Consider the following 25,613-nt stretch of genomic DNA (forward strand, 5'->3'; position numbering starts at 1 on the left):
CTGTTGGATGTCGATAAAGCGCGTAAAGAACTCAGTAACTAACGGTGAAAAAAGCAAAGTTTGAATTTTTTTATGATTGACATTCTTTGAAAATCTCCAGAAAAGAATTGTTTTAATATAAGTTTTATTAAGTATGGTCTTTAATCTTTTTATTGTTCGTAAATTGTGGACATTGATGACATACAGTTTTCTTTGACATTCATATAAATCTCATATATTTTTTGTTCCGTAGTACATCAAATTGCTTCCTGTCAGATGTAAATCATTTTTCCGAGTCCATCGTATTTCTATTATTGAGATCGATAAGATACTGTTATCGCATTCATCTTTTCTTTTTGTAAACATTCGTTTTGATTAGATGAAATTTTTTTTTGCAAATGATCATTCCATATATATTAAAGACAGATCGTGAGTGGAATTTTATTTTTTAAATGAAATTTGAAAAAACAGTTTTACAAAAAGAGTATTCTGAAAAAATAAGTTTTGTTTTTTCAGAAAAATATTTTTTTATTTATTGAGAAAGTGATTTCAAATAATTTAAATATAAATTGCACAAATTGTCTAACTAAACATTGCCATTACTACATGTACTAAATTTTAATTAAACGGCTGTCAGGCGTGTCTGACTGAAACTTATAATTACTACTTTGGAAAAAAGTGCATTAGAAGCTTCAGCTACGTGAAAAGAACGTAAGGAGCATTTTATTGTGAAACAAATTGTTTGTAATTTAAAATTATTTTTCCATTAAACATAAATTTATTTTATTTGATGTTTTATTTTTTTTATTATTTTAGTTTTGAATACCTATAACACTGGTCGACAAAAAATAATATTTTTTCTGGTTCAAAGATCGGACAAGGCTATTCTTATAGGATTTTCATCGCTGAACACGAATCTGACCTCCAAAAGTTCCCATCACGTCGAGATTTTGAGAAAAATGGACTCAAAGTCTCAAAAAACCCTGTTTTTGGCCTTTTTTCATCACGTGTAGAGAATGATGCCGAGATGCTAGAAGTCTCTAATTAGTCTTAAATTAAAGCTTGAACTGTCAACTATAAGAATCATATCAAAAAAGCTCTGAACCAATCAAAAATTTTCATACCTATAGCACAACTTTTTCATGTGCGCACACACTCTACTTGCACTCATAGAGCGGTACACAATGGCAAACTTACTTATTAATTTTATTTGCGCTATTTATTTTTATTTATCATTTTTGGATTGTTCGCTGAACATTGCTGATTGAATGTAAGGTTTTTATTTAAAAAAAACCTCAAAAATCCCTAGATACCAAGTTTCAGTCGAATCCATCAATTTTAAAAATTTTATGTCAGCTATTTTGAAACCGCCATTTTGGATTTTTTAATAAAAACCTTACATTCAATCAGCAATGTTCAGCGAACAACCCAAAAATGATAAATAAAAGTAAATAGCGCAAATAAAATTAATAAGTAAGTGTGCCATTGGTTCAGAGCTTTTTTGATTTGATTCTTATAGTTGACAGTTCAAGCTTTAATTTAAGATCATTTTTCGTGTCGCCCAGTGTAATAATTTTATTTTTGATATTATTTAATGAAATTATTTTCAGATTAAAACAATATTTTATTTACTCCTTTTTAATTTTTTTTCTATTCCTATTTGCTTTAAAAATGTAAATATATTTAAAATAGTTAAAGCATATTTAACTTAATTTATTATTAAAAAATTCATCAACAAGAGACTCTCATATGTTATGTGACAGTAAATTTCTCGAAAATAACATTTGTTCTGACAAAATTGAGAACTCAGTGAGTGCTCTTGGTTTGTGGCAAGAGCACTTGAGAAAATGACAGAGCAGAAAGTATTTATTCTCATTACATAAAATTTGCACACACATAAAAATCTGTTACGTCATTTAAATTCCACTCAAAATTCAAATTTTTTCTATATACATTTTCAATATTAATTCATTTAAAAAAATTTTCAAAATTTGAAATAGAATAAAAATTTGCCACTTATTATATCACGAAATTAGAAATAATTAATGAAAACACAGAATATAAAAATTGTATTTTTCATAAGTACAGCCACGTGTAACAAATATAAGGGAATTTAATTTAATTTAATTAATTTTTCAAAGAGGCACTGACGAGTCCTCCTATAGACTGGATTATTTCACAATGAATTCAATTCTGATGAAATTTTTTGCATGTCAACAACAATCGAGAAGCACTTTTCAATCGATGGTTTTAAAAAAAATTACGAGTCGAGCATTTGATAGCATTTACTAATCAAATGGGGATTATAAGCATGTCGGAATCTACATTGAAAGCTGACTACAGTCCTCATAATTGGTAGAGTGGAGGTTAAAACGTTGCTTCTCATTTCATTATTAACGAGATTTAATAACGAGAAAAAGAATTCAATATATTAGACGAATTTAAAACCCTTTTCTATAATATTCTATAGTAGTCTACAACATTCATTGGAATAATGATATTCATAAATTGCCTTTTTCAATATACATTTAAGCTTCAATTTCAAGAACCAATTAAACTTTAAAATCTACATTTTTATTTATTATAACTTTATTTCCATTTGTAATATACATATGTATATTGTATTTTTATGTTTTCATTTTGCAATATTTTATAAAAATAATTTTTTACACATTCAATTTAAATTGAACGTACCTAGTTGTTATAATTTTTAAAAAATGTCTTTAATTTTTCCTTAAAAAAATAATTCCAAAACAACATTCAACCTTTATCATATAATTACAAACGTCTTCTGTTGACTTAACTTGGTAAAAAAGTTGCTACATTGCGTGTCAAGTGTACGTGACGAAAGATAAATTACAAAAACGACAGTCTTTTACTGTCCTATTTGTTAGAATTTTTTGTTGTTGTTGTCGGTGGAATTAAGTTTGATGAGAGAAGAGCAAATGTTTTCAGACAAACGTGTTTGTGTATATAATATTTTTCACTTATTTATTTATATGTTTATATGTTATACTTGAATAATTATAATATAGAAAAGTGATGAAATTCAATTTTCATGGAATTACCATAAAGAGCATAAATAATATAAAAATGCGGGTTTTCCTTCAATTGAGACGCAAAAGAACTAAGCGATAATAAACAAATATGGTTCCGACGTGGGAATTTTTTATTTGTATTACATTTGTCATTACAATTTCGAATGGTTGGAGTGCAAACTTGAGAACAGGGCACGAGCATTATCGAAATGATAACAACAACAACAACAACAACAACAACAACAACAAGGAATCAATGCCAAAATTAACGGTGGGCCTAATTGTCCCGCATACAAGTTTTGGTGCACGCGAATACAATCGTTCTATTAGCAAAGCGGTGACGTCACTCTTCAAAAATCGCATCGGCCAAACGCGTAGATATGATTTTTTGAAAAAATATGGATTTTCACCACATGAAGTGAGAACTATAATGATGCGTCTTACTCCAAGCCCAACAGGTAAATTTTACAAATAATCAATTGAAATAGAAACAAATATACACCCAGAGACAGTATTACTGTTACTACATACTTTGTTTTGTGATGTTATATTTTTATCTTCTAATCTAACTGAAACTTGTTTGAGATACTGAATACATTTTTCTACTATCAGATTCATGTTCTTTAAATAAAAATTACATTTATATTAGGTACTTATTGAAACGGTTCGTTTTAACTTTTAAGTGTTATGTTATTTCAGTATTCTTGTCTGACTAAAGTTGGTTTGTACTACTTATTTCTTAAATGACTAAAATACAATTTTCTGTGATACTATGTAATTCATAAATTTTAAATGAACGATATTTATTACTTTATGATTATGCTTTCTTAATTAATATATTAAGGTATAAAAATATTCTTAAAATAAGACTAATATTCTGAAATTTAGAATAACGTTTTTTGGTTGTTCATATCTACTGTTAATTTTCAACAAAAATCTATTTAACATGTCTGACCAAAAAGTACAATTACTATTGACTAAAAGATGAATATTATATTTTCTAAATTAACAAAAAATTACTAAATAGTGCAAACATATAATGTTTATAATCATAATATTTGTCTCAAGTAAAATTTGTGTAGGGTCCTTTTTCTTCATTATACATAAATTGAAAAGTGCTTTCAACTTTAAATGTAACTTTTATTCTTGCTCAACAGGTAGGAAAACACCTGTGAAATGAGATAAGCTAAAGTCGAGGCTAAAGTACATCTCGAGTGCATTTACGCGTATCCAAACATACTTAAAATTCAAAAGGTTGCACATACCTACCACAAAAGTATATGTAATATACAATAATAATGCACATACAATTTAACTCATTATTTTTTTAGACTTGTTATTTTTAATAATAAAATCTGGTTATTTTGTTTTAGGGTAAATTTAATTTTTTATTCATATCTTATTGCTTCTAAATTACTTTGGTTAATGAATTAAATGTTATTAAAATATTTCTGATTAACGTTTAATGGAAATAAAAAGAATAAACACATATTATTTATTTTTTATTAGGTATATAATTAAGAATTAAAATTGCCTACACGAATCTGATGTTATCTCAAATTTGATAAAAATATATGTTAGTTATGTTGTTATACCTTTCTTCCACAGAATTGTTAAAGCAACATCAATTGGTACTCATACTGGAATAAGTTAAGGTCATTTGAGAGATGATGTTAAATAACGGCTCTTTGGTTGGAACATGATATTTATTCCACGCGCGCGTAAACACAGTTTATATTTAGTCAGAATCAGAGAAGCATTTATATAAAGCTGGATGGAAGCATCTTGTTTCATAATGAATTACGGCCATGATTCTTGCCTTAATTAATTTGCCTCCAATTAACACAACTTCAAGACTGAAAGTGTTTTGTTGTTTGAATACACCTCAAGTTCGCCTTGAATGTGAAATATTAACACTTGAAATTTATCGTCAATTTAAATCAAAAGGACACGGTCTAATAAATCATCAGATTTTTCAATTGTAACAAGATATCCTTGGTTTCAATTAATAATTTATTTATTTTTTTTAAATTTGTAATCTTGAAGAAATTTTACGACCAAAAAAAAATTTTTTTTATTCTATTTAATTTATTTGCAAAAAAATGTTGTCTAAAAAATTATGTTTGGCGCAAATAAAATTTATTTCTCTGTAAAAGTCTAAAACAAATATATTTATATGGGTGTAAAAATGTTAATTCTGTAATTTAAATAAAATAATATAAGCACCTATATAATTTTTATTTATAATACGAGAATATGGAATCATTATTAGTTCGAAAGGACTCTAAATATAGAGCGCCGAATTTCACTGGCATTTTGTAGTGGTATAAATATTATATATTTAAAGGATGCCGGAATCTCAATTGAGGTTCATCCTTTGATCATGGACCTTATTGTCTTCGGATATAATATAATACACGGTTTAATGCTTTCTCGGTCATGTGTGTTTACAACACACTTGAATACACAAGGATCTAATCTATATACATATGCGTTTGCGTTTCTGGTTCAACCAATATAACTACATATTGCACATCGTTAGTTAGAATACTGATACAATTGATGGAGCCACTGAATTCCACTGAAACCTCCAAATGTTTACTGACCATCATTGTTCATTTAAATCGTCATTCCCGACAGTTTCTGGTCATGCGACGAATGTCATCTCGTTTATCCTCCAAAATTGATTCTCTTTCGAAATACGCGTCACATTATTGTTTAATGTAGGCCAATAATGATTAAATAAATGAATCTCTCGGCTTTAAATATAGCTATCGTCTTTTTTTATAATGAAATATGCGTTTGACGGTCTGATTATTTATAAATTAATTTAATTTACACATTTACAAACAAAACACAAACATACATACAGTTACAGATGGACCTAAAAATTTTATTTGTAAATGTTAAACTTAAATTAAATTGTGCTTTTGATATGGATTTTCCAGGTTTTTCATTTTGAATATTCATTTAATATTTTTAATGTAATTATAGGTATTTTGTTATTTTGAAATTATTTAATGTTTATAAATATTTTTGATATATTAATTGTGTTTGTTTTACTTTTCTTCTTGTTTTATTTAATTTTGTTCTGTTTTCTTGGCAAGTCTATTCTGCTTTGAAAGTTCAAGAATCAATTTTCATCTTGTATGCTAATATTTGAATGCATCGAATCGCATTTGACTACCGAGGGAATTTAATGTTTAAACATTTCTTTCAAAAGAGGCCTTTAAAATTCTTCCCGAGAAGAAAAACATTTAATATAGTTGCTGCAACATCTCTTTGTAAGGATGTTGTCTCATATTGTTAAAAATTCAATTTATATTCTCTAACAATATATTTCAAAAGAAGTTAACAAAAATTGATCAAAAAGTAAATTTTTCCTCTAAAAAACTTTTTGAGAGTTGGCTTGATAGGGTAAATGTCCCAATTACTGTGATGTACAACCCAAGACCGACTTTAATGATAAAATAATAAAAGTGTAAATAAAATAATGATTTAATTCTTTTTTTTAAATCACTATTAGTGTCTATTAAAATAGAAACTATACTTTAAACTTGAAGAAGTAACAAATATATTATTAAAAATATTAACTTTTTTAAAAATGGCATATGCTGGTATTACTGCAAGTTTGCATGAATTACTGCACACTGTAAAAAATCTTTTTGAAGATTGTACATTCACAATTTGTATTTGTGTTAAAATTTGTAAAATTACTATATTCAATAAGGTTATGTTACTACATTAAAAAGAGCACTTTTACAATTTTCTGTAAATTTACTACTTTCAAAGTGGGTAATAGGTGACGGATGCAACAACTAATTATGTTTCACCTATTACCCACTTTGAAAGTAGTAAATTTACAGAAAATGGTAAAAGTGCTTTTTTTTAATGTAGTAACATAACCTTATTGAATATAGTAATTCTACAAATTTTAACACAAATACAAATTGTGAATGTACAATCTCCAAAAAGATTTTTTACAGTGCAACGCTAAAAGTGTTGATTTAGAGGTTAGGTTGACTGGATAGACCACAGAAATAGTAGCATGAGAAAAATATAAGCATGCTCTAATTACTGTGATAGGTTCAATTGTAACTTGAATAAATAATTTGATAATAGTCGAAATATGCATTAGGAAAATCATTCTATCCAAAAAAAATGGAATAAAATTGATTATTCTTAGTCTACTGTAATTTAGGTTCAATTGGTAGGTTTTTTTGAAGGTATTACGTGTTTTTTTAAGGTAAAAAAATAATAGAGACATGCTGATTAATTTTATTTGAATTTGTAAGGAATTTTTTCATTTTCCAGGAAAACATTCTATTCAAAAAAATGGAATAAAATTGATTATTCTTAGGCTACTGCAATTTAGGTTCAATTGGTAGGTTTTTTTTTAAGATTATACAATTGTGTTAAATCAGCAAAAAATCATTTTGTTGTTTCGGTAATGAATTTCTTGTCACCTAAAAAGCATTCCTGCTGTAAAAAGGGACATGAAACTGAGAGTATACCTATCTCATGCGACTCGAAACTTTACTTTGCAGAAAAGTTGGGCAGGTGGTTAAATGAAGTAATGGATTGACCATTTTCCTGAACATGGGTTACGTACCAAACACGTACAAACACCATAAACAAAAAAAGGAAGGAGAACGAGTGGAAAAATGTAGGTCAATACGAACCAATAATGTGAAAACTGATTCTTAAAGCTCGAATCTCGAAAGTCCGTATTTTCTTTTTTGATCTTTCATTTATTTCAGTATTATTATATTCTCCAGACATTCCAAGTCTTGGGATATGCAGACCGACCACTGGAAAATAATTTTTCTAGACAAATTGTCTCTGACTGAAAATTAGCATAACTAAAACTGCCATTTTCTACTGAGTATAAATATAAACGTTAATTCACTAGTATGGCAGTTGACTTTTACAACTGAAATTAATGTTTCAAATATGACTGACAAACGAATTTTTAAAGAAAGAACCCATGTTCGCCTTGAGCTTGACTATTACTACTGAAATGATACGCAGGAATCACGATTCTCGATCTGCATATAATTTTCCATCCAGGAGAGGTGAAGAAATAAAAGAATCTTCTCTTAAAATTTTATCAACAAATTGGGAATAGAAAAACCCAGGTGGCAATATTAAAAACGAAATGGCCAAGTTAAAAAGATAAAAAAAAACCGTAAACTACGCAAAGTCGTTATTAAATTTCTTACGTATAAATGAAGAGCTATGGATACTTCTCTTAGTGAAAACATTTTTTCAAGTACACTTCAAGTCGACGTGTGAGACATTTATCTCAATTATTTTCCCTGACTCATGTGTGTGGTCGTCTATATATCTATATGTATATATAAAAAGAGAAAACTTTTACGATTAAAGAATGTTTTCAATTCTATAAAGAAAATCTAGCGAGGGCTTTTAAAGCTGATAAAAAAATAAATTTCCTTTTTAAATCAAATTTACAATTACCATGAAACAAAAATATAAAACATATTTTTATTCTTTAAAAACCATTTTCTACTCTATTTCTTTTTTTCGTAATTTTCACTTAAAATTTTTATAATTTTAAATAAAATAACTAATATTTGTAAATTAATTTTTATGCTCGAATAAACAAATTTTCATTGTTACTAAAATATGCATTCGCCACACTTTTTATTTTACTAAAAGTTAAATATAATTTAACATTTAATACCTGGGCTTCTAATTGTAAAAAAAATACTTGTGAATTATTTTACATAAAAAATATTTAATATTCTCCCTTTTCATCTTAGGTTAAAAACAGATAACAAATTGGAGAGCATATGAAAAAGGAAGAATGCCCTTCGAAAGAAACACAATAGGAGATATTGAATTGACAAAACTCAATTTCGTTTTATTTCACTGTGCACAGACCTCTTACCAATCTATCAAGTTCCAATCCAATTGTACTAAAAAGAATTGACGAATGTTGGTCAAATTTTTACACTATATATATTTTATAAAAATTTTTCTATAATCAAAATTTTTTGTAGAAAATAAAAGAGTAGTTCTGTGCAATTTAATATTATATGATGCGATTAGAAAAGTAGTTTTATGTCGATAATAGATCAAAGATCTTTGCTTTACTTGAAAGTATAGATAAAAAGAGAATTAAAATTCGTTTTTGATTTTTTACAAGTCTCTTTTAAACTATGGAAACAATATGAAGAAAATTTTGGTCATATGTAAAACGTTTAAATATATATTTTTTTAAGTTTTGAATGATTTTATTAATAACAACATTAATTTATAGCAAAATGATAAAATTACATTTCTTTAAATTACCTAAATAAATTAAAAAAATTGTAGTGATGATAAATAAAAATAATAATAATAATAATAAAAATAACGTTTGTTGCAGATATTCTGGATTCTTTATGTAAAGACTTTCTCATGTTCAATGTATCTGCTATCCTTTATCTCATGAACTATGAACAATATGGGAGGAGCACGGCCAGCGCTCAATACTTTTTACAACTGGCTGGATACTTGGGAATACCTGTGATAGCTTGGAATGCTGATAATTCGGGTCTCGAAAGGGTAGGTTTTATTAATTTATTTTTTAAAAAGGAAGAATTTATCTCATTTTTCAAATATTAAGATTCTCAAATTAGAATCATACAAATTGTTGTTTTCTGTTTAATAAGAATCGACAAAAATCGAAAGACAAAAAAATTTATTTTTGGAGAAAATAAAAGAGAAATAATATAGGCTTATCATTAATTGTAGATTTAAAAAACACTCATTTTCCAGGCTATAATAGGAAACGTGATTTTTTCGTTATTTCTACTTGATTGCTTTAAGCTGGATACAATTTTTAATATCAGGCAAAGATAAAAAAAATCTCGGTTCCATGAAATTGAGTAATAACTCTCTATTTCCAACGTTATAACCTTTCTAGCGATTATTCAATTTCCCTAAAGCCCCCTGCATTGATATATGAAATAATGAAATAATTTTTCCCAGTGAGATATATTTTTTTTCAAGAATATTATCGTTTATCTTGGACTACTATACATCATATATATATATATATATGTGTGATTATGATTTTTTGATCTTAAAATATGAGATCCTAGATAGTTCAATAATATTAAAAAAAATTTAATTAAATAATAAAGAAATGAAAGTAAATGCAATGAGAATTTTTATTAAAAAGTTTTCAAGATATATTGTGAAGAATGATTGACTGAAATTGTTTGGGCATTTGCATATTTTGTTTAAAGAGAGCCTCGCAGAGTAGTTTGCAGCTACAATTGGCACCGTCACTCGAGCATCAAACTGCCGCCATGTTAAGTATTTTGGAACGTTACAAGTGGCATCAATTTAGCATTGTGACATCGCAAATCGCTGGTCATGACGATTTCATTCAAGCAGTAAGAGAACGTATTTCCGATATGCAAGATACCTTCAAGTTCACTATCTTAAATGCCGTCCAGGTCACGAAGCCTCATGATCTTCTCGAACTAGTGAACAGTGAATCAAGGGTAATGCTTCTGTATTCGACCCGTGAAGAAGCAGCACACATACTCAAAGCGGCACGTGATCTCAAAATAACGGGGGAAAATTACGTTTGGGTTGTTACTCAAAGCGTCATTGAGAACCTACAAACACCACATCAATTCCCTGTTGGAATGCTTGGTCAGTATTATCATTCTCATCAAACACGATTCTCAATTAAACCAAATGGAAAAATTTATATATTATATTTTTATAATTTATATTACTATTTTCATATACACTCCTTACTCTTTTTAATATTTTGTTATTAATTTAGTTAATTTAATCCAATAAAGTAGAAATTAAGTAGGTAATAATTATTATAGATAGTTTTATATTATTATATATTATAGTTTTCAAAAAAGTCAACAAAGATTATTTAGAGAATTTTTTTACTAGTATTTTTAGTAAACGAAACAAATTGACATTATTACATATTTGCCAAATATTTTGTAAAGAAAAAAATCTTGATTTTAAATTTATTGCTTAAATAAAGTTTAGCAGATTTATACACTATTTAAAAAATCATCAATGAAAATACTCATGACTATAATATAAATTTTAGTGCACAACACTCATAAAATTCTATAGCACATTTTATCAAGTCCTGAACTGTCCATTACTTTTCATCATTTATTATCGACTAACACATTATCTGTATTTCAAATTAATCTAAATATAAAATATACACATACTTAAATTTAGCAAATAAATAAAAATCGTTTACTATAGATTATAGAATGTATTCAATTATCACCATAATAATTATTGAATTAGAATAATATTTAGTACATGAAATATAGTTAAAAAAATAATAAATAATAACGAATTTGGTTTTTAGTTAATTTATTTAAGGTTGATAAATTGTCTATCAATAGCTTGACACCAAAAGTATTTTTTTTAGTCGAATTTTCTCGCGGAAAGAATAATAAAGAGGAAAGGAGAGATAGATTTCCGGTTTCCTAAGCGCATAAGTAAGAATTCGTTCTAATGGGTGCTCTGGAAATTATTTAAATCGCTCGAGTCAGGAAGTATGCATTTCTCAAGTTGATTTCTTACTACGAAGATTGTCTTCTGAGTTTATACTTAGAAGAGATTAGGAAAACTTTGTCTCTTTTATGCGGATAAAGCTAAATTATTTAACACATTGTACGCGAGTTTAAAAAAAATTTAAGAAAAAAGCCAGAAAAATAATGAGCAGCGTAATTTGACTAACGATTGCGGAATATTTTAGTTAAAAACGTTAACTTTAGAGTATCTTTTAAAATAACTATTATAAATAATTTTACAGACAGTGTCACACTTAACATTTTTTGAATAACAATGATAACAATAATAATAGAATAATAATTTTTTAACTAAAAAAATAATAAAAATTATAAGAATAAAAAATAACAAATAATTATAGTGTAATTAGGTATAGTACACATATATAATAATTATTGACAACAAAAGAATTTTTATCATTCTTGAAGGCGTTCATTTTAATACGAGCAGTTCAAGTTTGGTGAACGAAATAGCAACGGCTATAAAAGTATATGCTTATGGAGTAGAGGATTTTGTGAACGACCCTGCAAACTCAAATCTTGTTTTAAACACACGTCTGAGTTGTGATGGTCCCGGGGAATCAAGATGGGACACTGGAGACCGGTTTTTCAAGTAAGTTTCATTTTTTTATGCCACAAATCTTCAATAAATCTCATCCATAAATTTTCTATTTGAATTTCAAATCAACCCAAGAAAAAACATTAAGATTGAGCATTCCATAAAATTTTCTGTTTTACACTCGAGATTTTTTTTTCAAGATTATTATCAGCCCTCTATTCGTTAAAAGTTTGGTAAATGTTTTATTCACTTGTTTTTGAAACATCATTGATTTTATTTTTTTGAAAAATACATATATGTATATTTTTCAAAAATTTTATAGCCTGTGATCGTTTACCCAAATAAATGAATAAAATAATTATGTGTCAAAAATATACTTTTTTTCAAAAAAGAAACTTTTTTATTTTTAAATTAAATTGTTGACGATTAATGACAAGGTCTGTGGATTTTCTACAGATATTTGAAAAACGTCTCAGTGGAGGGAGATCCTGGCAAACCAAACATCGAGTTCACGCAAGATGGTGTTCTAAAAGCTGCAGAATTAAAAATAATGAATCTTCGTCCTGGAGTGAGCAAGCAACTTGTTTGGGAGGAGGTTGGTATTTTTTCTTTTAAGGTATTAAATTACATATAATTTAAATTAAGTGTATTTTCAAGAAAAAACTACGAAACCCACAACATCAAAGCTAAAGTTAATTTTCTAAAATTAATAAATAATAAATAAATATGCATATTCATTAATTGGAATCAGTGAAATTTCGCTAATTCAAATTTAGAGAGCAGCATTTCCTAATCAGTTATGAAAAAATTTATTATTTTTTTACACTTATCACTGAAATTAAGTAAAAAATCCGATTTTTATACATAAAAACATCTGTTTTAGAACAAGGCGGAGGTATTAATTTGCAAACCGATACTAGTAATTAGCCAATTATCGAGAATGCCCTGCGGTTCTTATGCGCTAAATACGAACATTCCTACAATAATAACACATTACAATAGCGATTCTTACTTAGTTTTGTCACATTGTGTTTTATACTTCTTATTTTTAGTCAATTTCCATAAGTCGTGCGAAATTCCGTTTAAATTATATTTTGTAATTTAAAATAATGATATTACTAAATTAGCTAAAATTTATTTATTTTAATAATTATACTTTCTTAACATTTATTCACTTACTTGTTTATATCTTCTTTAGTTTTTCCATTTTTCCAAATTTGTATAGAATTTAAATTCTCTCTTTATTCTTTTATTCTCATCAAATCGGATACAAGTATATTAAAAGTTATAGTTTTATAAGAAAAGTTTTGCACAATATATAGAGTAAACTGATATAAAAAGTAAATTAGGAGATGAAAAATGTGTATTTCTGTCTCAGTTTAAATACATATATTTTTCTTTTTTAAACTGATAAGAACTCTTTGGTTATGAACCATAAAGTTACTGTGAAATTTATCTGTTGAATCCCTTCTAGATTGAAGAACATTATTTTTAAAAGCTTTCAGTCGGTCAATATATATATATTTCTGTAATCATATTATTGGTAGTAAAAAGGAGTTTTAGTCAGGCAGCAACCAACATTTTTTGGCATTGAATTAATAGAAATTTTTTGAAATCGAGTTTGAAAATGTTTGCTGTAATTTACAGAAAAGAATAAAACCGATATTTCTGAAAAAAATCCTAAGGGGCACTTTAAGGATGTGTGTGACCCTTAAGGGTATCGCACACTTAAAGTGACAGCGTGTTAAAAAATTCCTGCAAATTCAGATTGGTTTCGAGTTTTATAATTTGATTCTAATTTATGATGACAACGAAAATATATAATACTCACAATTTTTTAATATAAAAGAATACTTATTTTTCGCGCAATTTGGATGCTGGAATGAGATTTTCGTTCTTAAGATCAATGGACTGCCAACAAGACATTTTGGCTAAGTGCCCAAACTCAAAACTTTATAATAGGTTTCCGCAAGTTATCTAAACAATTGGAAATGATAAGCGACTGTCACAAAGGATTAAATTATTAATACCACATACGACAAAAAAAAAATATATATATATAACTAAAATTTTAATTTAGGTGAAAGCATATAAAATGGATTAAGGAACTTTTTTCTATATCGATATTGATTGTAAATGCAATTTTTATTAATTAAACATAACTCTACATATATTCATATTAATTATTACATTGCATTGTTTATCATAACATGTTTACAATTTCATGTTATGTTTACTTTAAAGCTTATTATACAATTAATGTGTTGATTATACTAAAGTACAATACACTTTCCAGCAAATAGGGTTTAAATAAGCAAGTATTACAATAATTCAGAGTTTTTAATATATAATTTGTTATTTTATTTCAATTTTTATTTGAATTTAAATTTACATTAATTTATAATATATATAGATATAAAAAATTATACCTTCAATTTACGAAAATTGTTTAATGAAATTGTTTTTCTAATGAGAATTAAGTTATTAAATATTTGCAAGTAATTTTTACCTTCTTGATGTGTTAATATAAAATTCACCAGGAAATGAAAATGTAATTACCAAACACAAATTAAAATTCTCTCCTGAAATTTTGCACTTGACGTGAATAATTTAATTTATCTTGTCCTTTACACATCAAAAAGAGAGAGAAATATAGATATAGATGAATGATATTCATCGACTCATCACAAAGTACGATCTCTTGATATAAAAGTGCATCCAAGAAAGATGTCTGAATGTCAGGCGGAATATTGGCTTATAAACATTGCAATAGTTGACTATAGTAAAAAAAAGTTTTTTTTGTAAATGATCAACTTTTTTTTATTTTAATATATTATTCCCAACACACATCTATTTTCGTTGACTGAATAGAAAATTGATAACTTTTGTTTTAAACATACACCTACGACAATGTGATAAAAGTATGAAACTTGAACATTTGCAATTCTTTACGATGGCCTTCATAAAAGAAGAAATATTAAAATGTATATATGTATAATCTTTAAAGATTAATATGTTTTAAGTTAATCTACTGGGAATAAAACATAAAAAATTGTTATTTATATGTAAACTCGTAAAAAATGTAAATTTTTTATGTTCGCATAATAATAAATATGTGTTTTTATTATGCATGTATATGAATAAAATTTATATTCACCTTGACGAATATTTTTGGTTATTTTTCTTTCTGGACCTCTTTTCACTGGACTTGACAAAAAAGTAATATTATTAAAAAATGTCAAAATTTGGGTAAAATATATTTTATTGGCTTTTTAAAAAGAGAAGCTTTCTAATGAATTAGTAAAGTTTATTATTCTTTCGCATTTCTTTTGAACTGATAATAATAAACGTGTATCGACAATTTCACACTCTCAAAGTTTTTATTGGTGTTGTAGACGTATTCACTATAGCATTTATTTATTATCAACAATTAAACATAGGACAAAAACTGTTGAAATAAATTGCAAATAAATGCAACTGCCATTCTGGTTGTAAATTTTAGGTACAGTTAACTTTACATTAAATCGATTTCCCTTCCTGTCTTCACTTTTCATTTATTTAATAATTTTTTTTCAACAATTTACACTGTGAAAAAATTAGGGAGTTAACGTTACTGGGAGTTAAATTTGTCGAGTTAAAAATCAACTCAAAAAGGGAGTTAATAATTAAATTAACTCCTTAAAACCAACTCCCTAGGCATAAAATTAACACGTAAAGCATTAACTCCCTTCGCTTCAACTCCAAAAGGTTGGGACTTTTATAGCACCCCTAGGGAGTTGAAATTCAACTCCTTTTTTTACAGTGTATAGAATTTTAATTTGATTTAGTATTATTAAACTTAAACTTTCGTTACGTAATATAAATAAATAATGTTATCTATTCTACAACACTAAATAAATTTCATAAATACTTGTTTTACTTTTATCACTTGACTGGGTAGAAGATTAAAAATTCACTTCATTATTTATTATCATCTTTTTTTAGTTTTTTGTTAATTCAGACCACTAAGGAGACTAACAAAATATACAATTAATGGTTCTTATTATATATGTGTCTATGTCGTTTAGCATTGGCTCATTTTGAGATGCAACAAAAGTGAGACTAGGTTTTTTCTGTGATATTTTATTTTGCTTCATATCTTATTTTTGTTTGTATTCGAGACGACATTTTATGTGAATTTTATTTTTATTATAAATTTTGTTATATTTCAGATCGGAGCATGGAAATCATGGGAAAAAGAGGGTTTATATATAAAGGATATTGTGTGGCCGGGAAATACGCATACACCCCCTCAGGGTGTTCCCGAAAAATTTTATTTAAAAATCACATTTTTGGAAGAACCTCCTTACATAAATTTGGCACCTCCAGATCCAGTGACTGGCAAGTGTTTGATGGATCGAGGAGTTCATTGCCGTGTTGCTAAAGAAGCTGATATGGCTGAGTAAGTTCTTTTCTTTTTTCATATTTTTATTTTCAATCTTGATTATCTTACTGTAATTTGCTCGTGAAATACTGAAATTTTTTTAATTCATTTTACTAAATTTATTAAGTATTTTTTATTTTTCTTGAATTTATTTTTGATTAATTTTTCAATTCAATACGATTCATTTATTTCATTTTGGGAAAATATTTGGTAAATATATTTTGTGGGATATAAACTTTTTTTATCTCCTTGGGGATATTTAAGGCTGAGCAGTGAAATGGTCGATTTTTCTCGGACGGAATAAAACAATGAGATTTTCGTACGAAAACAACGATATAACTATTGCCCATTTGAACGAAACTGGCACTAGCAGCTTTACGATTAATTCGCAACGAAATTTATTTACAGATTTATACGTGAAAAAATATCAAAATAAAAGGTAAAAAGAAAACTAGAGAAAAAGAAGATATTCTCACATATTTGTTTATTTATTATTATTTTCCTTATTAATTTGTTCGTCGTAAAAAAGAAATCATTTTAAAGCAAATGGACACAATCGATCGAGTTAAATTAAATGAATATAGCAATGAATGTGAACAATAAGAAGATCATATTGGGCATATTCCGTGCTGCTTGGGAACTTGAAAAAAATTGTGCAAAACTAAATAATGAATATCTTTCTGATTTTCTTTGAGAATGGGCATAAACTTCTTGTAAATATTTCGCGAATGTTGTTGAAAGTTTCTGAAATGATTACATTCGTAATTCATTTTTTTTTATTTTAAGAGAAAAATAATATATATTCACTTTTTTCATTTCCTTTTAATTATTAACATTTTAAAACTTTCTTTCTTGTACTTTCACAGAAAAAACCTGAATTCAAATTGAGTATAGATTCTATACTCAATTTGATTCGCAACAAAAATGAAACTGGTTGTCTCATTTCGAGTTCTAAGGTAAAAGTATCAAAATGAAACAGGCAAGTTTCATTTTGAGAAAAAGAAAAATAGAAAAATATTGTGAAATAACGAATAATTTTGCACAAAAACATGAAATATAATAATTACAAAGAAGTAAATAACACGCTAGACTTAATATATTTGATTAAAAATTGCTTGTAATCGCGTAATAAAATAATAAAGGAAATATGTTTTTAGGTTAGAAAAATGAAAACATGTGTTTTGACAACAGGAACGGTACTGCCAACTTAAATAATAGCGGTAAATTTAAAAACTTAAGAAATTAATTATTATCTACGTAAATAATAATAAATAATTTTTATTTAAAAACTTCTAAATATTCGTACTGGTCAAAATAATCTTTCTGGTGTTGTTGAAATATTAGAAACAATAATTGAAATACAAAATTACTCTGCTTATGATGCCAACTTAGAAATCTGAAATTCCAGCCAATATCATTTTGAATAACATGAAGTTTGTCCCATACTCATTTCGATACCCAAAAGAAAATGAGTTGCAACAAAAATGAGTCCAAGTTTTTTCTGTGTTTTTTACCTCTTTTATTATTATTATTTTTTTTTATTTGTCAAATCGTTATTTCAAAATTTTTTTATTATTAAGAAAAAAATTTAATATTTAATTGTTAGAATCTCATTATTTTGAGACGTGAAGAACAAATGTTTTTTTCTTTTTCGAAAAATGAATAAGTCTTGGTATTTTTTACCCACCGCGAACTTTTGAATTTGCTATTAAACACAAAGGGAAAATTTTCTTGAGTCGTTGCAGTAAAAATATAAAAATTCGAAAGCCTTTCATCATTGCAAATGAAACTCTTTCGTATTCGTTTAATTCCTGAATGGAACTCATTTAAAATATTAGTTCGTTCTTCGAATTTTTCATAAAACGAATCAAGAAACTTGTGTTACTGAAGTACACTCTGACATTTCTCATTTTGCAGTTTATGCTAAATTAAATTTACTTATTTACTCATTAAAGGTTCACTAAAAAGGAAAACGTGAAATCGAATTTTAGTGAAATAAATAACTTAAAAAAACGATTTTATTTACAAAACCAATTAAATGATTTATTTATTTACATGTAAACGGTTTAATTAATAATAATAATATTGATTTCATTGTATATACCCTAAACGAAGCCTTTACAATTTCCTTCTGTTGAAATTCTTAAATTCTTGGCTTTAGAATAACTTTTATTAGAAACACTCGCATTTGCCTGCAGTGGAAAACATCAGTGTTTTAGTGAGTAATCTATAACAGAGCTGAGCCATGAATTTTTTCTACTAGAGGAAATGTACCTTCCTTATAATGATGAACCTTTATAAATATACAATACAATCCAGGAAAAAATGTCAACTAATACTCCGCATCAAATTGTGAGGATAACAATATTAATGTTCCATTCCCGCAATTTCGCTCGGGGTATTATACAAATTCTAAGGTTATTGACTTCGGAAATGTTAGATCCGTTCAGAAAATCTATTGTAAAGTCAGAAGGAGCGATTATGTTCATTACAGTGGTAAGAGTAGTTTATTGCGGTTTCCGTTACGTCGGGAATTTCCTTTTGCTACAAAATTAGTTTGACTTTTCAATATCAACAAACTTATGCAAAAAGTTATTATAAATAAATTATAAAAAAAATGATATATTAAAAAACGATTTATTAAAAAGCAAATATTGAATAAATATTAAACAATTTTTTATTATATAAAATAGCAATTATCACGAAATAATCAATTGAAGTAGATTGTACGAAATGAACTTTGATCTCAATATAGATCAGAGGTAAATTTACCTTTAAGCTTCTATGAATTACCGCATTTTTGGTATCGAGAAGACCTCCAGTGCGCATTAGATATTCAAGTTAGTCAACGATCCAAAATTAATAGAAAGTTAAGCAGGTGTTCGAAATACTAAGACTTGATGAAGCATGATAGCTTTCCACCTGATCAATAATAATTTATATTCGCGATGTAAATTTACCGTCAGCTTGCTGTACAAATTATCTTTTCAATTCACACACATCATTTGAATAATAATATAATTTTCAAGTTTTCCATTACAAAGGAGTTTTTTATTTTATTCCACGATTTAAGATAACGTAAAAATATCCAGGCAGCACATTTTAAAGATAAAAATCGGATTTCATCTTCACGGATGTATGACAAAGCCAATAGAATAGTCTGTTTGATTTTACAGTGAGATAGAAACCGAGATCGTCATTTCTTTTACTCATAAAGTGGATCCGAATTTAATTAATTTCCTCTATAGAAATTTCTAGTTTTGTCAAAATTCGTCAACATTTTTTTTTTTTTTTTTTAATTAAACTACATATATACGAGTTATTTTTTTTCTCTTGTTCTTTGGGCAAGAATCTTTATTCTAGGTGAACGCAATGTGGAGATAATTTGTTAAAGCATATTAAAAGGGGATGCAAAGATTAAAATTAATTAAAACAATTCAACTTTTAATTAAAAAAATCACTTTATTTAAGAATTTTTAAAATTTTCTCTTTTTAATGTAACACTTGATTTTCTTCTCGCAGTTACAGTTAAATATTTTATTCCTCTTCTGACGTGTTTGCTAATGTGTCGTTAAAAATTGTTTATACAAAAAATATTATAAAAACCAGTTGTGTTAAAAAATGAAAAGTTTTTATTCTGCTTAACATGTAGGTATATTGTTTCTATATGAAACAGAAAAGTGTTCGATTTTTTACATCATATATAAACAATGAATTATTGATTGTATTATTGTTAATATTATATTATTATATGTCAAACATTATTATTTAATGCATTACAATATTAATTGTAATAAAAATGAATGGAAAGAAAATTAGTAAAGGAAAAAAAACACGTGAAACAATTTAAGAAAGTGAATGACGCAAATAATACGAAAAAGATTTTTTTAAAGGAGTAAAATAATAGTAGTCTTAGTTGAATTTTGACTATCTTTCATTATAATTATAAAAATTCCCTAGTCGAGAAGAAAAGTGATGGGAATTTAATTTCTCTACTTAACTATATGACACGGATGTCTGTTTTTCAATTATGATAACGCGACCGAGATAATAATATAAAGAGAGACGAAGAACATTTGGCGCTTTATGCAAACGGAAATCCTTTATTGTTCACTATTTTAACAACGAAATGAGAAGCTTCCGTTTAAAATTTGGCGTTAAATTTTATTTTTCTCTATATTCAATCATCATCTTTTTCCTTCAAATGAAATCTCATTTATAAACAATTATTATAATACTATAAACATAAATAAATAAATTAAGTTTATAAATAAACAACTTAAAAAAAAATTATTTTTATTAAATAAAAAAAAATTATTACTAAAATTAAAAAGAAGTTTCTAAAATTACATAGAGTTTATTGTTTATAAATAATTTTATTTATATTTTTAATGATTTATTATATATAGGAATTTTTTTATTTTAATGATCAAAGACATTTTTGTATAAAAAGAAGAGAAAAACAAAAAACTTTCTAATTTTGATCAAAACTTCAATTACAATTGGTGAGACGTTTTGGAGGAAAATTCATAAATTACTCAACAGCTGCTTGCAACCAAAAATTGAGAAGTAGTATACGGAACTCGCAAACTTCTTACGACTTGAAATATTTAAAGAATCTTTGTTTTAACATTAAATATGCATAACTCTTCTCTTTATAGAAAAGTTGATATTGTTTGCCAAACGTTTTAAATTAATATAAAATTTTTAAATAAAAAGTAAACAAATTTTGTTTCCATTTACGGAATTCTCGAGTATTTAATAACATATGTATATCGATTAGTTTGATTACTTGGAAACATGAATAAAAGCAATAAAAATAAAAAAAATAAAATGGAGTTTCGAAATAACGGCAATAAACTTGAAGTTTAATTAAACTAAAGGTAAATTTTGTTTTATTAGTTTATTGAGAGTTTCATTACAAAACGATACTTAGATTTAAGAGGAGCGACAAGCGGATTGCATAAAATTTACCCGAACTAAACATACATATATCGATTGTCCAAAAATCTTAAGAATTTCTATGAGGTTAACGAAATTTTGGATACAGGGGTAAGGATCTAAAGGAGTCGAAATATCTACTGAAAATGTTAAAAATATAAAAAAAATACAAATTATAAGAAAGTTTTAAACTATTTACATCTTAAATTCAGCCCATTGTATATTTTTCTTAAGTTTACAATTTAGCCCCAAAAATAGGCTGAAATGAAAACTATTTTTTAGTTTGAAGAATATATCGACCAAAATTTATAAAACTTTCTCTAGAAATTGAAAAAAAATTTCTCATAAAATATTCAATAAATATTTAACGATTCTAAATGGGGTCAATATGCATATTAAATGCCAATTTTCTGAAATGGTTTTTTATCTCGAAAAATGTCAATTCAGACTGCATTGACTGAAACCATGATAAGTTAACGCCTTGTCAAATTCTAGTTAACTTTGATCGAAAAGATAATCCTTTTGAATGACTTTATACTTGAGACGAATAGAGGCGTGCTTGAAAGTCTTCCACTTTTTTCCGGTTCTCCAATCCATTCGAATTCAGGAAGCAAGTGCAGTTCCATCGACATTTGAAAAGTTCCAAACTTCCCTTTGATAATATCGAACACTCTTGTATATAAGGTTTCTTTCTCTATAGCAACCGTTAAGCTTTACTCCAATTTTCTTGAAACCTTTGCTTGTCAATAAGTCTTACATTTTTTTGTTATGTTGTGAATGACTCAATGTTTTCCACGTTCTTTTAATTGTGAAATTTAAAAACCTGCTTGTTTTTATTATGTGTAAAAAGAAACAGGTATTGCGCAATTGTCTGTTGTTTACAAATTTAATTTAAAACAAATTTTCAACTTTTTTTACTTCGCCGAGCTAAAAATCGTAGGTGTATAAAAAATATTGAAAAATAAATTGTTGGAGAGCGTAAAATTGAAATTTCTGTCTTCAAATTTTAAATGGCTTTATATTCTGACAAAAATGGTTGAAAGTTGAATCTCATTTTTAGAATTTTCTTTCAAAAGATGAGAATATTGAGTTTAATAAAAAATAGTACAGGAAGTAGTAAAATCTTTGAAAAACAGAGAAGACATTTTCAATGTCAAATATGATCTAGTCCCATTTTGCACTTTAGACAAAAAGACATAACTCAATTTTTGTAATTTCTGTCGTCTCAGTAGTAGAATAGACTTTCTATCAGATAAAATTTTCTTCAATACCTATAATTTTTGTTGCAGCAGTATATAATATTTAATAAAAACTAAGTAAAATGAATGCGTCTTCACTAATGGACGTAAATGTTTTGTAAAAGTAAAAATAGAATTAAAGTTATTGAACTTAAGAAAAAGGAATTATCACGCCTCTCTATTTTGCTGTTAAAGCGATGATTGTGCAAAATTAATGGAACCCGGAAGTCTTGACTGATGGAATAAAACGTTCCATTAATGGAAAGATAGAATTTACTTTCTCTTAAAATTATGTTTCCCGATTAAATTTTTTATCATTTCCTAGAACTCTAAATATTTTTTTTATGTTTAATTTTATATTTAAAAAACAATAATAAAAAATTTAGTTAATGAAATCAATGAGGCAAAAACAACATTTTGCAAAATAACAATTTACTTGCATTGGAAAAAATCTGAAGCATAGTAAAAATAGAGATAACGTGGCATAATTTAAAGATTTTAATTTCATTTTTATAATTAATAATGTTTGCCAACAAATTTCTCTGGATTGCAAAACGTTCAAGAGGATTAACGTTCTGAAGTGTTCCAAGTAGAGATTATTCAAACATAATTAAATTTCGATTAAAAGTTTGTTCTAATTAAATTCATTGATCCCGCAGTGTCAAGGAATTTGAATAAAATACTCTCGTTTGTGGTATAATTTTTTATTCTTGTTATTTGCTTCCTATTTTTTAATATTTTAATTAACTGAGAAGTTTTATTATCTAAACATTTATTATATCTAGTATTATTTTTAAGTTATTATTAAATTTTACATCATTAAGAAGAAGCGTTTATAAAAACAAAATTAATTATTTGTACAAATTAACATTTAAAAATAAAAAGAAAATTTAAAAATTATTCATCAGAAATAAGAATAAACTTTGATAAAAGCAAACATTTCGGAATTTAATTTTGATATTTTCTGTAAGTGACAGAAGATGTCGATTGAGTTTCTGGACCGGATATTAAACTTAGGACCTCTTAACATTCACAACATCTACTGCTAAGGTGGAAGTTTACTCAGTCGGAAATTATGAGGCTCTTGTAATACTCGTAGTCACCTCTCAACTCACATCTCAGTTTCCCCTAAGGACACATATTTTGTCCTTCTTAATAAATAAGACACTGAGAAATATTTTTTTCCAACTGACATTATTTATATGTATACAGAGGAAAACAAAGCTCCCCCTCTCTCTCTCTCCTTTTTTTAGCTCTTCAGTGTGTTAAACTGGAAGGAAAAAAGTTTACTGGATTTACTTTTATATTTCACTCTCTTTATTTTTATTTTCTTTTGTGTGGACTGGATTTACAGCAAAAAAGTTCTATTCTTTTGTTGTTTGTTTATGTGTCCACTATACATACCGAAAAATAAATTTTCTTCCTCATGATGACACTCTCTTAACACAATAGAATTGTTCGAAAATTAGTGAGTTACAAAATATATAGGTAATGATTGCACTTGAAAAGAGTATTAATGTTTTCTTAATTAACAATATTTTTTTTATTTTTTTGCGAATAAAAAAATGTTTGTCAAAAAGTAAGAAGAATGATAAAAAAAATTGTATTGAAAAAATTTTGTGGTTTTGAGAAACAAATAGAATTAAATGTATCTTTTTTAGAGTTTTGTACCCGAAGAGGGAACCCTATTAATGAGACTAAAGAAGCAAAGCATGTACCACTCCCCTAGCGGCCACACGAATTTATCTGGAGGGTTGAAATTTGGTACACATATGTATTTTCGCGTGTGGATTTCAGGGAAAATATAGCGAGAACCGCGAGAACGATTGGAGTTAATGATCAAATTGTTTTTAAGGGAAACTGATATTTTTGGAAAAAATTATGGATTTTTCCAATAAAAAAAGAAGAAAATTTTATCTAAAGGGCTTCAAATTTATATATACATTGTTATGTATTTTTACGTGTAGATTATAAGAAAAATTTAAGAAACATGATAGGAAGTTTTTTCTATTGAGCTTTTTCGAAAAATAAAATTTTTTTAAAAAGTGTAGTTTTCCTTTAAATCGAAGTACGGAACCCTCAGTTTCAATACGAGTGTAACTCGCACTTGTCCGATTTTTTCAACTTGATTTTATAGAATACGACCAATCTAATAAATAATGGAAGAGATTGATGAAAGCTGTTTTTTTGCGTGAGTTGCAATTAAACATATGAATGATTTATATTTCAGAATGGACATGCAATCTGCTCAACGAAATGAGAGCCTTTATCAGTGTTGTAGTGGATTTTGTATTGATTTACTTCAAAAATTTTCCGAGGAAATTGGTTTTACGTACGAACTTGTCAGAGTCGAGGACGGTAAATGGGGCACTTTAGAGGTAAGTCCGAAGGAGGGAAGACATTTTTACAATACATAAATGAACGCAAGGATATATAGGTATGAAATAAATCTCTCTGAGATTTTTCAAGTTATTATTATTATTAAAAAAAACATAATAAATAATTAAAATGTGTGTAAAATTTATCAAAATTAAATAAATTTACTTGAGAGAATAAAACGAAGCAATTTTGTAGAATGGAAAATGGAATGGACTCATAGCTGACTTGGTGAATCGAAAAACGGATATGGTGATGACGTCTCTGATGATAAATTCGGATAGAGAAGCAGTAGTCGATTTTACAGTGCCCTTTATGGAAACGGGTATAGCAATTGTAGTTGGGAAAAGGACAGGCATCATTTCACCCACAGCATTTTTAGGTAAATTATTTTAAAAAAACAGAGAATATTATGCAAATAAGTATATTATATACACATAGTTTTTACAAAATTCGTTTCATAATCAAAAATGGAAACTATAA

General features: G+C 26.8%; 1 protein-coding gene across 14 annotated transcripts in view; it reads left to right on the forward strand.

Annotated features, from left to right (window-relative positions):
- The window catches only part of LOC127287581 (glutamate receptor ionotropic, NMDA 2B), a 104,679-nt gene that overhangs the window by 66,576 nt on the left and 12,490 nt on the right, over positions 1-25,613 (forward strand). For 11 of the 14 annotated variants that reach the window (XM_051314603.1, XM_051314596.1, XM_051314612.1 and 8 more), the window contains 7 exons: positions 9,409-9,587; positions 10,274-10,688; positions 12,023-12,206; positions 12,609-12,747; positions 16,364-16,593; positions 24,985-25,132; positions 25,329-25,512. In XM_051314603.1, the coding sequence (XP_051170560.1) occupies positions 9,409-9,587; positions 10,274-10,688; positions 12,023-12,206; positions 12,609-12,747; positions 16,364-16,593; positions 24,985-25,132; positions 25,329-25,512 (1,479 nt within the window). Of the gene's footprint in view, positions 1-3,014; positions 3,476-9,408; positions 9,588-10,273; positions 10,689-12,022; positions 12,207-12,608; positions 12,748-16,363; positions 16,594-24,984; positions 25,133-25,328; positions 25,513-25,613 lie in introns of all 14 variants that reach the window. The other 3 variants (XM_051314680.1, XM_051314651.1, XM_051314656.1) reach the window with 1 other exon arrangement.

Source organism: Leptopilina boulardi, unplaced genomic scaffold, assembly GCF_019393585.1.
Source record: "Leptopilina boulardi isolate dan_hultmark-lab unplaced genomic scaffold, ZJU_Lbou_2.1 LbouV2_123, whole genome shotgun sequence".
Classification (NCBI taxonomy): Eukaryota; Metazoa; Arthropoda; class Insecta; order Hymenoptera; family Figitidae; genus Leptopilina; species Leptopilina boulardi.